Raw genomic sequence first — 12,990 nt, 5'->3', positions numbered from 1 at the left:
CCCTGGAAACCCATTACCATGTCAGGAAGCCCATAGCTCACAGATGGAAAGAATTATAGCTCTCATTCTTTGATCATGTTACAGCTTACAAAAGACTCACGCCTATTCTGTAATGCTGGTTTAAGCAGTTCAAAGAGAGAAATACTGTAGAATCCATCTTTCGGATAGACAGATTGAGATTATAAGAGGTTAAGTAACTTCCTAAGACCACATCACTTGAACATTGGGACCCTAGAATTAAGCTGCAAGAAGTTTGACTCCAGAATCCTTTGCCATTTTATCATGCAGCCTTAATGAAACTCCCTCCCAGCCTTGCTTCCCTTTGAAACCTCCATTTCCATAAGGCAGCTTCTGAGCATGCAAGATGGCTTCTGAATTCAGCTGTCACCTTCTAGCAAGTCATTTATTTCAGTGTCAGCACTCAGAGAAGACAGTATTCCTGTCTTGGGGAAGGATTCAGAGCTCCCAGACTCCTGGCAGCTCTCCTGTAATAACCTTCACGGCCGCGGGAGAACGACACAGAGGAGGAATGTAACCTGTCCCTCTTCATTAAGAGTCATGCTCCACTTGGTTTCCTAGGGAAGCTTTATTTTTTAATTTCATTTATTTTTTTTTTCCTTTTTGGGTCACACCCAGAGATGCACAGGGGTTCCTCCTGGCTCTGCACTCAGAAATTACTCCTGGCGGTGTTCGGGGGATCCTATGGGATGTTGGGAATCGAACCCGGGTCAGCCACATGCAAGGCAAATGCCCTCCCTGCTGTGCTATCGCTCCAGCTCCACCTAGGGATGCTTTAAGTACCAGTCTTTGCAGATCTGGGATTGAGAAAGACATGGCACACTTGGGATGAACCAGGAGAAAACCCTACCACTCTCCCAGTTAGGCTGGCCCAAAGGCACGACGAGTGCACAAATGCCGCCCCCTGCAGCATGGCGCCTCCATTGCAGGCACAGCTTTGGGACCTGCAAGGAAATCCCTGGGGTTGAATCTGGTTCCCGTAAGCGCTCATCCCAGGCTCAAACCCCCAGTTCAAGTGAGGCTGCCTTGAGCAGCATTCTCCAGGGAAGCCTGTCCTGCAGACCAGCCCACAGACCAGCCGTGATAATCAAGACAGGTGAGCAGTGGTTTCCAACCTTTCCACACCTGCGGCCAATCCCCGAGTCAGACAACAACAGTTAGCCAGCCTCATCTAGGGAGCATCAGTCATCAGTGTACTTCCTTTCCTCCTCCCCCTCCCTCTCTCTCCCTTCTCTCTCCTCTCTCCCTTGCTTCTCTCCTCTCTCTCCCTCTCTCCTCTCTCTCCTCCCTTTCCCTCTCTCTCCTCTCTCTCCTCCACCTCTCTCTCCCTTCTCTCCCCTCTGTCTTTTTTCTCTTCCTCCCTCTCCCTCTCTCTCCTCGCTCTTTCTCCTTTCTCTCTCTCCTCTCATCTCTCTCTCTTTTCTCTCTCTTCTTTCTTTCCTCTTCTCCCTCTCTCCTCTACATCCCCCTGTCTTCTCTCCTTTCTCCTCTCTCTCTCCTTCCTCTCTCCTCTCTCTCTCCAACTCACCCAGCTGTTCAGGGCTTACTCTTGGCTCTGTGTTCAGGGATCAATCTTGGGAGAGCTCAAGGGACAAGATGGGGCGCCAGGAGTTGAATCTGGATCAGCTCCTGAAGGCAACCCCCCCCCCCCCACACACACACACACAATGCCATCACTCTGGCCTTTCCTCCCTTCTTGCTCTCACACTGCAGCTCTCGATTCTGTCTATGTGCACATAACAGTATCCAGGGGGCAAGGAAAGAAACTGGGTCCCTTGTATCATTGAAAAAAAAAAGGAACGGTCTGGGGAGAAGAGGCGGACTGTACCTGAACCCTGGCTCACATCCGTCTGCAGAAGCTGCTTGGCCCGAATGACATCGACATTCAGCCTCCCAGCGCTGGGGAGGTAATTCAGAGACAGCAGCAGCTCCCCCAGCTCCACTTCATTCTGCAGAGGAAGAAAACGGGCAGGGAAGCTTGCGGCCTCCGTGGCTTCCGGCGGCTCATGCCTGCCTCCTGCCTGGCCTTCATGGGATGGGATCAGCCGACTTGGGTGACTGCCTGCCTCCCTTCCTTCCTCCTTCCTCCTTCCTTCCTCCCTCCCTCCCTTCCTTCCTCCCTCCTTCCTCCTCCCTTTGTTCCTTCCTCCCTTCCTCTTCGCTCCCTCCTTTCCTTCCTCCCTTCTTCCTCCTTCCCTTCCTTCCTTCCTTCCTCACTTCCTCTTCCCTTCCCTCCTCCTGTCCCCCTCCCTCCATCCCTCCCTCCCTTTCTTCCTTCCTTCTTTCCTCCCTCCCTTTCTTCCTACCTTCCTTCCTCCCTCCCTTTCTTCCTTCCTCCCTCTCTCCGTCCTTCCTTTCTTCTTCCTCCTTCCCTCCCTCTCTCCCTTCCTTTCTTGCTTTTATTTATCAGTGGATTCCCTTCCCTTTTCTTCCCCTTACCATTTCTTCCTCCTTTCCTTCCTTCCTTTTCCTCTCTTTTCTTTCTCTCTCTCTCTTTCTCTCTCATTCTGTCCTTTCTTTTTTTCTTTTTTGTGTCACACCTGATGATGCTTAGAGTTTACTCCTGGCTCTGCACTCAGGAATTACCCCTGGCGGTGCTCAGGGGACCCTATGGGATGCTGGGGGTTGAACCCAGGCCAACCATGTACAAAGCAAGAGCCTTCCCTGCTGTACTATCTGTCCAAGTCCTCTTGTATTTCCTTGAATCTCTGCCTCCCCCCCACACACATTGTTCTCTCTCTCTCTCTCTCTCTCGCTTTTTGCTCTAGACACACTTATCAGCAGCAACCACACAAAGGCAGCACAGGGCTGCAGTGGTCCCTGGGTGCTCTGTGGAGACATGGCACACAGCCCTTCACAGGATTATGCCCAGCTTCATGGTGCGGCGGCGAGATCAGAGCCCGAGTGCTGTTCACCAAGTGAGGCCACAGCTTTTCCGAGGGGCACCTTGCTCAGGGCCACCCAGCAAGGAAGTGGCCACCCTGGCATCTCAACCAGAGAGGCTGGCTCCTCAACACCGCCAGGCTCTGGCCAGGGCATGCCTGCTAAAGCATACTCAGGTCCTGGAGAGGGTCGCCCAGGGCCCCATCCTTCCAAAGGGACCCACATCCAGGAGCCACACATGGCTTAGCCTTGTTTGAAAGGTCTGAGGAGTCTCTCAGTGGCGGGCTCCTTGCTCTGCATGTGTCAGGCCCAGGTTCAATCCAGCCCCCACCAAAACAAACGACAAAGAATGAAACATCTGAAAATTTCAACCATGTACAAATAAAATAGACTGGCACAATGAATCTACAGATCCACAGAATTGTAACAATATCAATATTTGCCTCCCTTTCACCTATCTATTCATCCAATCATCCACCCATCCACCTATCCATGCACCCATTTGCCTATTCATGTATGCATCCATTCATTCATCTATCCACCATCCATCAATCTATCCATCCACCCACCTATCAATGTATCCATTGAACCATCCATCTATTCATCTATCCATCCATCCATCCATCCATCCACCCACCCATCCATCATCCATCCAACCATCGATACATCCATCCATCCATCCATTCATCCATCCATCCATCCATTCAACCAACCATCCATCCATTCAACCATTGATATACCCATCCAACCATCCATCCATCCATCCAACCATCGACACATCCATCCAACCATCCATTCATTCATCCATCCATCCATCCAACCAACCATCCATCCATTCAACCATTGATATATCCATCCAACCATCCATCCATCCATTCATCCATCCATCCAACCATCCATCCATCCACCCATCCAACCATCCATCTATTCATTCAACCATCCATCCATCCATCCATCCAACCATCCATCCATCTATCTATTCAACCACCCATCCATCCATCCATCCATCCATCCATCCAACCACCCACCCATCCATCCATCCATGCACTCTAATGGCAAAAGTGTCTGGTCAGAGAAACACTGGGATGAATGTCACGGGTCACAGTTTCCCACCTCTGTGGGCCCCAAGGTATTCCAAGGGGTTCAGTGAAAGTCATGCCAATGGAGGACCTTAGCACAAGACTAGGGAGCCAACTGGTAGCACTCAGGACAACCGAAGGAATAGGTTGGAAAAGGGCCATGGTTGGAAAAAGACTGAGAAATACTGCCTAAAGGGGTGACATAGAGAATGGGGGGTGGATGGCCCATTTGGATCAAATAACACAAAAGTAAGTGGTCTTTGATCTCTGACCCTGCAAAAGTTCTCACATGTTCTATATGTGAGCACAGAGATAATCAGTGATACCCTGAGCCTCAGAGACAGGCAGGGGGCGATTTCATGCCAGCACATGGTCACCCCCTTCCACTCAGCAAAGATTTGCTGGGGTGTGTTTCCAGGGAAGGGGACCCCTCAGGACCAGCCTGTGCATGGTCTTGGGGGTGATTCATTGGCAAGACAATTGTCTAGAAGGTGTTTTTATTTTTGCCCATTAGCCATTGGCAAAAATAAAAACAAACCAAACGGTACCAAAGGGTCCCTCAATTTATTTTATAAACACTTATTCAGGAGTTTTCAGGTCCCAGTTCCCGACCCTGACCATCACGAATAGCCTGTCCATGTTCCAGGTGAAGACCATCAAGCTCAGCCAAGCTGCCAAATTACCACATCATCGGTCACTGTCCAGATCACACATCCTTCTCTCCCTGAAATGAGCAACATGACACTCACCATAACCATGTCGCCAGACCGCACACCAGGCTGTTTCACTCGTGGCGACCCGAAGGGGGGCAGGTTGAGTTTCCTTCACCATCCCAAGGGACCCAATCCTGGCAGCCGAAAACCTCCACAACTCAGCCGCCACCACACTCATGGCCAATCTCCACATGCTTGCCAAGCATCACCAAAAAGTGCATCTATTCCTGGACCACGTGATACTTCAAACCACATAATCTACCCATACTCCATCCATACTCCAGGATTACTGCACTACATTTGACAGGGTTCAAAGTAGGAGGCAACCAATCTTAGAGGGGTACACTTTTTTATAGATACATATTTATATTTATAAATCACAATCACGATCATCCTGTTGTTCGTCGATTGCCTCGAGCAGGTCCCAGTAACGTCTCCTTCGTTCTAGCCCTGAGATTTTAAAAAGTGCCATATTGAACGCTCTTTCAGGTTAGGAGAATGAGACCCATCATTGTTACTGGTATTTGGCATATTGTACGCCACGGGGAGTTGGCCAGACTCTGCCGTGTGGGCAGGTAACATTCGGTAGCCTGCCAGGTTGTCCAAAGTAAGAATGAGATAATAAGATGTTGCGTGCTTCCGGGAGCTGGGTTTTATAGTCTCTGGGTCTTGGCTGTTGATGGGATTACTCGGCGCCAGGGGGCCAGTTGGTGGGTGTGACCCCTGCCTACTGGAAGATGGAGGATCTGGGTGGAGGATGCTCAGCCCCGATCCAAGCAGGCTTGGAGATCTCAGCCCCGGGACCCGTATGCCTTTGTTCCTCTGCTGGTACCTTCATGCGTGCGGAGAGTGGACTCAGCATGATGGTGGCTGGTTCTGGAGGTCTTTGGCTGCCGGAGCTCTGCTCAGGGTGGGGAGGGAAACTTAACCCGCCCCCCTCCAAGGGGCCCCCCAGCGAGGACAGCCAGGTGCGGGAGCAGGAGACTCTGCGCTGTTCTCTTCCAGGAGCTGACCCAGAGACTATAAACCCCAGCTATTTATAAATATCATATATAAATATATATTTATATTATATATGTATATAAATATATGTATTTATATAAATATAAAACACACAAGGCTCAACCTTTAACAACATGTTAGTGATCTCTTATAGAAGGGTTTAATGGCCCCTGGGTGAAATACAACAATCCTCACACTCTTTCTTCTAAGGATACCTTTTTCTAACATTCTCAGTAGATTTTCATAAAAACAATACAAAATATATTATTTCGGTTCTGCACTGGGGCAGGGATTGGGGTTTGGGATGGAAATATCTGAAATACGATGGTGGGAAGGTGTAATGGTGAGGGGATTGGTGTTTGAATATTAAATGTAATCCAACTATTGTGAACTACTTTATAGAATAAAAATAATTAAAAAAAAGCTCAGCCAAGCCACGGGATGGGCGTGGGGTCCTAGACCAAGGGCCCACTTCCAGCCCAGCCCCTGGAGAGATCCCATATCACATTGTTGTAATCAATGCGCAGATCTTGTCACCTGTGCGCCATACCCTCAGGAGATGGGAATGGGGCTGGACCCGATTCCCGGGGCTGCAGACTCATGGGGCCACAGCAGGCACGAACACACATGCTGGTGAGGCTGTGTGGAAACTGAACCCTCACGGAGCTGGCAGGGACCAAAGTCTCAGCAGTTTGGCCGCGCTTAAGAAAACTGAGCCCGGGTTGGAGCAATAGCACAGGGGTAGGGCGTTTGCCTTGCACGCAGCAGACCCGGGTTCAATCCCCAGCATCCCATATGGTTCCCCGAGCACCACCAGGAGTAATTCCTGAGTGCATGAGCCGGGAGTAACCCCTGTACATCGCCAGTGCGACCCCCCCCCAAAAAAGAAAAGTGAGCCCATTGTACATAAAAATTGGTCACGAAACATCATTGGAGGCTTTTATTTGGGGGGTGTGATAATAATATTCAAATATTCTTAGAAAGTACTACCAAATTCTCCGGTCTAGAAATCTCAGAAATGTGTATTTAAAGTTTTTAACAGTAGAAGGTTCATCTAAGCACTGGAAGGAAAGAGGCACAAAATTGTTCAGAATTTTGATTATGTTATAAAGAATTTGTTAAGTTATCTTGCCACCATGAGATTCCTAGAATAAACAATAATGGTACATGAAAAAAAAAAGTGGGCCCAGAATGACCACACAACCCACAACCCCCACTCTGTGCCAGGGACCCAGGAGACTGGAAGAATCAAGGCCCCAAACCTGGGGCCTGAAGGACAGGACAGCAGGCCAGAGCTTGCCTTGACGCACAGCTGAGGCCGGTGTTCAATCCATGAGCACCGCTGGGTGTGGCCCCCAAACAAAGCAAACAAACAAACAAAAACCCCTCAAGACCTGCACGCTACAGTTGGCAGCGGCACCATTCACAGCGGCCCGAAGGTGGATCCAGCCCAAAAGGTCACTCCCGGATGAACAGAGAAATAACATGCGCTGTGTCCAGGCGACAGGTCGCGTGATCCAGCTGAGGAAAGGCCCCTCTGATCCCTCAGCCCAAGAACTACAGTGCCAACACTGCCCTTTGACCTCCACCTACTGCCGCTGCCTCTGCTCCAGTGTAGCCCAGTTCAGGGTCCTCTTCGTTTGGGGGTTATGGCATAACCCTGGCGATCCTTAGGGGTTATGTCTGCCTCTGCACTCAGGAATTACTCCTGGAAGTGCTCGGGGGACCCTAGGGAATGCCAGGGAATTGAACTGGGATCGGCGGCATGCAAGGCAAGCACTTCACCCGCTATGCTAAGGCCCCGGCCCCAACTAGGTACTTTTCGGAGCTTTCTTGTCCCCACCAAGAGAAAAGACCATGTCCCAGCCTGGCCCACGCGATTCATTACACCGGAAGCAACTTCAATGTGGGTGACCAGGAGCTACCAGTCCCAGCCGACACAGGCCCCAGAGGTTTGAGGACAGTCACCCATCCCCTGACATCAAAGGCTGGGGACAACGAACGGCCTCCGGGCACTGCTTAAGCGCTTAATGCATTGACAGCCGTGATCCAGAGACTCACAAGTGAATCTCGAAAGAGAGCAGCACGCTGTAGAGATGTCTCCGGACCCCAATTATTTTAAATTTTAGAATTTCAATAGTGACATCTCGTACTGTTCATAACAAGCAATGCAAAATAAATTATTTAGCATCTGCCCGTGGGGCAAGGCTTGAGTAGTGGTGGGAAGGTGTCATGGTGGTGGGCTTAGTGTTGAAATATTGAATGTAATCAATTGCTGTGAACAACTTTATGAAAATAAAATTTTAAAACTTTCCCAAAAATTTAAAAAATAAAAATAATTAAAAATAGATAAATAAAAATTAAAAAAAAAAAACACAGCCGACCTGGGTTCAATTCTCAGCATCCCATATGGTCCCCTGAGCACCGCCAGGAGTGATTTCTGAGTGCAGAGTCAGGAGTAACCCCTGTGCATCGCTGGGTGTGACCCAAAAGAAAAAAAAAGCGAAGGCAGACCCCTTTTCCCCATTTCCTCACAATGCCACGAAGAAACAAGCCTCATTTCCTTTTTCAGGAGCCTGCTGAGTTGACTCTGGTGGGCTCCTGGGAACCGAAAAAGACCAGCCGTGAATGACTCAAACGAACCCCAAGGATACCCCATGAGGCTGCCGGCTGCCGGCTTGTGCCATCGCCGTCTGGCCCGTCCACAGACAAACGCCCTCCTTCCCCTCAGCCTCTGAACACAGCTTAGCCCCAGTCAATAAGAAGGCAATCAAAGAAAACCACTGGGCACAAAAGACACTTTCAGGGGGAGACAGCCGTCCAGCTGTTTTCTGCCGCACTCCTGCAAAGATCTCCAAAGCGACAGCCACCTGCACCTGCTCCCGGTTCAGACTCGCGCCAGGCAGCACCTTTCTGCTAAGTCGCTCATTTCTGAGCTTTTCACAGCTGCAGACGGAGACCGATGAACGAGGTCAGTTCAAGACACCTGCTGGTCCAGGTTGTTGGGAAGGACAGACTAACCAGCCCACCTGCCCTGGCTGGGGCTGGTCTTGGTCTTGTTTTTGCTTTTTTTTTTTTTTTTTTGAACCACGTTATCTGGTAAGCAGCATCATTTTATTTTATTTATTTGTTGATTGATTGATTGCTTTTTGGATCATACCCAGTGATGCACAGGGATTACTCCTGACTCTGCACTCAGGAATAGTAAAGTAAGTAAAGTAAGTAAAGGCCCTCCCGTTGATCGTCGATTTGCTCGAGCGGGCCCAGTAACGTCTCCATTGGAGACTTTGTTGTTACTGTGTCTGGCATATCGAATACTCTCGGTAGCTTGCCGGGCTCTCCGAGAGGGACGGAAGAATCGAACTCGGGTCGGCCATGTTGGCCGCATGCAAGGCAGACGCCCTACCCGCTGTGCTATCGCTCCAGCCCAGGAATAAGTCCTAGTAATGCTCAGGGGACCGTATGGGGTGCTGGGAATCAAACCCGGGTCGGCCGCCTGCAAGGCAAACACTCTACCCACTGTGTATCACTCCAACCCGCAGCAGCTTCATTTTAAAATGGTTAAATGCATCCACTTCCTCACTGTGGTCTGCACTTTAGGACTTTTTTTTTTGGCATTTTGGGTCACACCCGGCAATGCTTACGGCTTACTCCTGGCTCTGCTTGGCAGGGGATCCTATGGGATGCCGGGGATCGAACCCAGGTCGGCCACCTGCAAAGCAAACAAACACCCTTCCTGCTGTCCTATCATTCCAACCCCATCTTTTTTTCTTTTCTTTTTGGCTTTTGGGTCACACCCAGCAATGCTCAGGGGTTACTCCTGGCTCTGCACTCAGGAATTTCTTCTGGCAGTGCTTGGGGGACATATGGGATGCTGGGAATCGAACCCAGGTTGGCTAAGTGCAAGGCAAATGCCCTCCCTGCTAGACTATCTCTCCGACCCCATCTTTTTAAGAAAGGCTTGTGAGTGGAGTTCATGCCCAATTCAATCAGCCTAATCAGTGGATGAATAAATAGCTGTACTCCTACATGAAAGAAAGAAAGAAAGAAAGAAAGAAAGAAAGAAAGAAAGAAAGAAGGAAGGAAGGAAGGAAGGAAGGAAAGAAAGAAAGAAAGAAAGAAAGAAAGAAAGAAAGAAAGAAAGAAAGGCTTGTGAGGGGACCGGAAGAGAGTATGGCTGTTAGGGTGTGTCTGGCACACACCAACCCAGGTTTGATTCCAGCAGCAGGAGATGAGCCTCACCAGGAAAAGCCCTGCAGCCCCCAGCACCTCTGATGTGGCCCTGGAGAACCCCAGCACCAGCGGGGTGGCCCCCAGTTACCCCCACACTGCAGCGCCCAGACAGTAGCATGACCTCAGGGCATGGCAGTGACCCCAGGGCCTTGCTGGCCAGGGATCCCCAATGGGCAGAGACTTAGTACAGGGCTGCAGGGGTGCGCCTTGCATGTGGCTGACCCCGGGTTAAACCCTCGCACCACATACAGGCTCCCAAGCACGGCCAGGCACATACTGACCTGTCAAAGGTCAGCCCTGGGAGCCTGGGGACTTGATATTTGGGTGAAGAGCAGGGGTAGGACTTCCAGTTCATTCTGGAGCTTGTACCGGTCCTTCTGCCCCCCAGGCCCTCCGGGACAGGGCGGAAAGAAAAGTTTGCTCACATCCTGTCTGGGAAAATTCGAGGAGCTAGGGTTTGGTTTTGTTTTGTTTTGTTTTGTTTTGACAACATGTTCACATATGTTTGAGTGTTTGTCTTGGGCTCAACAACCATCCAAATGGACACCCAACTTCAGAGCGTCTCTGTTGGCTGTCGACTTAGCCCTGAACGCAACAGATGGCCCTCGAGAGGTGTGTGGCGGGCACTGCTATGGGCCTCAGTGTAATAGGACAGATCAGGTGTGAACCCCGTGTCCTGAGCGCCCCCTCCCCAGAACAAAGGATCTCTGGGGGGCCAGAGCTAGGCCGAGCCACAGCCACTGTGGAGCAGGACCCACGCAGAGAAATCGCTGGGAGTTTTGGCGGCTCAGAAAAGACCTTCAAGGGGCTGAAGTGATAGGACAGCGGGAAGGGCGCTGGCCTTGCACATGGTCGACCCGGGTTCGATTCCCAGCATCCCCTATGGCCTCATGAGCACCGCCAGGAGTCATTCCTGAGCACGGAGCCAGGAGTAACCCCTGAGCATGGCCAGGTGTGACTCCCCAAAAACTGTGTGTTTAAAAGAAATTAGTTTTAAAAGGGCCCTTCCAGTGAGAAGGGTCCAGACCCCTCCCCACTCCCAGCTCACCCGTTTCTGCCCAGAAGTGCCCCCGCCCCCTCTGCTGCAGAGTCTCACAGCCCTTCCTGACCCCCAACCCAGCCCCCGGATAACATTTCCCCAGCGCCCCTGGGCCCTGGGATCACCATAGAAGGTGCTTCCTCAGTGCTCATGAATGGGGACCTGAGAGATGCCAAAGAGACAGGGGTGAGGCCGAGCCCCACAGAGCCAGGGACAACCTGGCAATGACGGGCATCGTGACTGGATTAGCCAAGTGGGATGAGTGTGTGTGCGGGGGGGAATGGGGTTGGGGGGGGATGAGTGTGTGTGTGTGTGTGTATGCGTGTGTGTGTGTGTGTGTGTGTGTGTGATAGGGGGGATGGGGCAGGATGAGGGTGTGGTGGGGGTTTCCTCTTCCTGACTCCCTGAGACAGTGGGGGCAGGAGTCGGGGGCCGAGGGCAGGCACATGGAATGACCAAAAAGGCCAGGAAGAAGAGGGGAGAGAGGGGGCGGGCTGGGGTGCAGAGCTGAGGCAGGAAGGAGAGAAAGATCAGTCCCCACCCTCCCCTAGGTCAAGAGCGACTCCCAAACAAACAGAAAAACAAAACAACCCCAAAAGGGCTGGGGGATGGGGAGGACCGGGGTGGTGGGCCAGGCCTTAGCAGGCGCCCTGGAAACCCAGTCTCGGGCTCAGGCTTAAGCACAGAGCAAGAAGCCCATGGCAGGGATGTGAGGGGCTTTCGGGGGTCAGGCCCGCGGCAGTGAGGGGCGAAAGGCTTCTGCCGATGGCCGTGGCCTGCAAGCAGCCCCCCACCCCCACCCCTCGCCTTTTCAAGCAGCCGTGGAATGTGTGACACTGAGTAGGTGTTCGCTCCAGCTGCTAAGTGGGCTCCGCAGGACAGAAGCGGAATGGGGGTGGGGGGCGGCAGGGCTGGGATTGGCTGGTGGCCGTCCCCTCTAACGGGGACTCTGGTCCTTCTCTGTTTTGTTTTGTTTCAGTTTTGGGTCATACCCTGGCAACGCTCAGGGGGTGACTCCTGGCTCAGTGCTCAGGGATCACTCCTGGTGGTGCTCAGGAGATGCTGGGGGTCAACCCCAGGTGGGCTGCATGCAAGGCTAGGACCCTCCCTGCTGTCCCATCACTCTAGCCCCAGTTTTTTTGGATTTTGTTTGTTTCTATGAACAAACTTCTTCACTGTGCTCTCCCCAAGAGCCTTTTTTTTTTGCTTTTTGGGTCATCATACCCAGCGATGCTCAGGGCTGACTCCTGGCTCTGCACTCAGGAATCACTCCTGGTGGTGCTCAGCGGACCCTATGGGATGCGGGGACTCAAACCCGGGTCAACAGCGTGCAAGGCAAACTCCCTCCTCGCTGTGCTATCACTCCAGCCCCGCCCCAAGAGCCTTTTGATGAATCCAGGCTGCCACTCACGGTGATGTTCTTCTCCGGGTTCCCGGCCGCTGTTTTCTCATCTGTACGAGGGGGACCACAAGAACATCCACCCTCCGGAGTTGTTCAAGTGCTGCCACGGGTTCGAGCAGGTGCAGCTGGACAGTGTCCAGCCCTGAGCCTGGGCTCCTATCACCATGCCATTTCTCCCTTCCCTGCAGCTGGCCGGGGTCACAGACCTCAGAGTCCCCCTGCCCTAGGTCCAGCCTGGCTCCACCGTCGGCTCCTTGAACACCCAAAGAAGGTCACAGCACGTACCCACCAGAAGCTCCACTTCCTTAAGCAGAAGAAAGCATCAGAGAGTCAAGAGAAGGTGCCCCGGCTCCAGAGGTAACACGGGCCATGGCAGAAGGTGCTCTCCTATCCAGTGCTCCATCTTTGTTGCTCTATAAGTTGTTTTTTGCTTTCTGGGTCACACCTGGAGATGCTCAGGGGTTACTCCTGGACTAACACCCAAGAGTGGCCAAGATTAGTACCAGGAGGTTTGCTCCATGGCTTGGAGGCCAGCCACACACACTAGGGGAAAAGGGAGCTCAGATAGAGAAAGGAGCACCAAATAAAGGGTGCTGGGAGGATCCTCCCAGGTTGGGAGGA

General features: G+C 51.8%; 1 protein-coding gene across 1 annotated transcript in view; it reads right to left on the bottom strand.

Annotated features, from left to right (window-relative positions):
• SYT17 (synaptotagmin 17) overlaps positions 1-12,990 on the bottom strand; it is a 57,457-nt gene that overhangs the window by 20,796 nt on the left and 23,671 nt on the right. Inside the window, exon 6 of the mRNA XM_056138815.1 lies at positions 1,847-1,967. Within this exon, the coding sequence (XP_055994790.1) occupies positions 1,847-1,967 (121 nt within the window). The remainder of the gene's footprint in view (positions 1-1,846; positions 1,968-12,990) is intronic.

The sequence above is a fragment of the Sorex fumeus genome, unplaced genomic scaffold (assembly GCF_029834395.1).
Source record: "Sorex fumeus unplaced genomic scaffold, SorFum_2.1 ptg000130l, whole genome shotgun sequence".
NCBI lineage: Eukaryota > Metazoa > Chordata > Mammalia > Eulipotyphla > Soricidae > Sorex > Sorex fumeus.
Note: the sequence above shows the minus strand (reverse complement) of the source record. Positions and strands in the feature narration are given on the sequence as shown.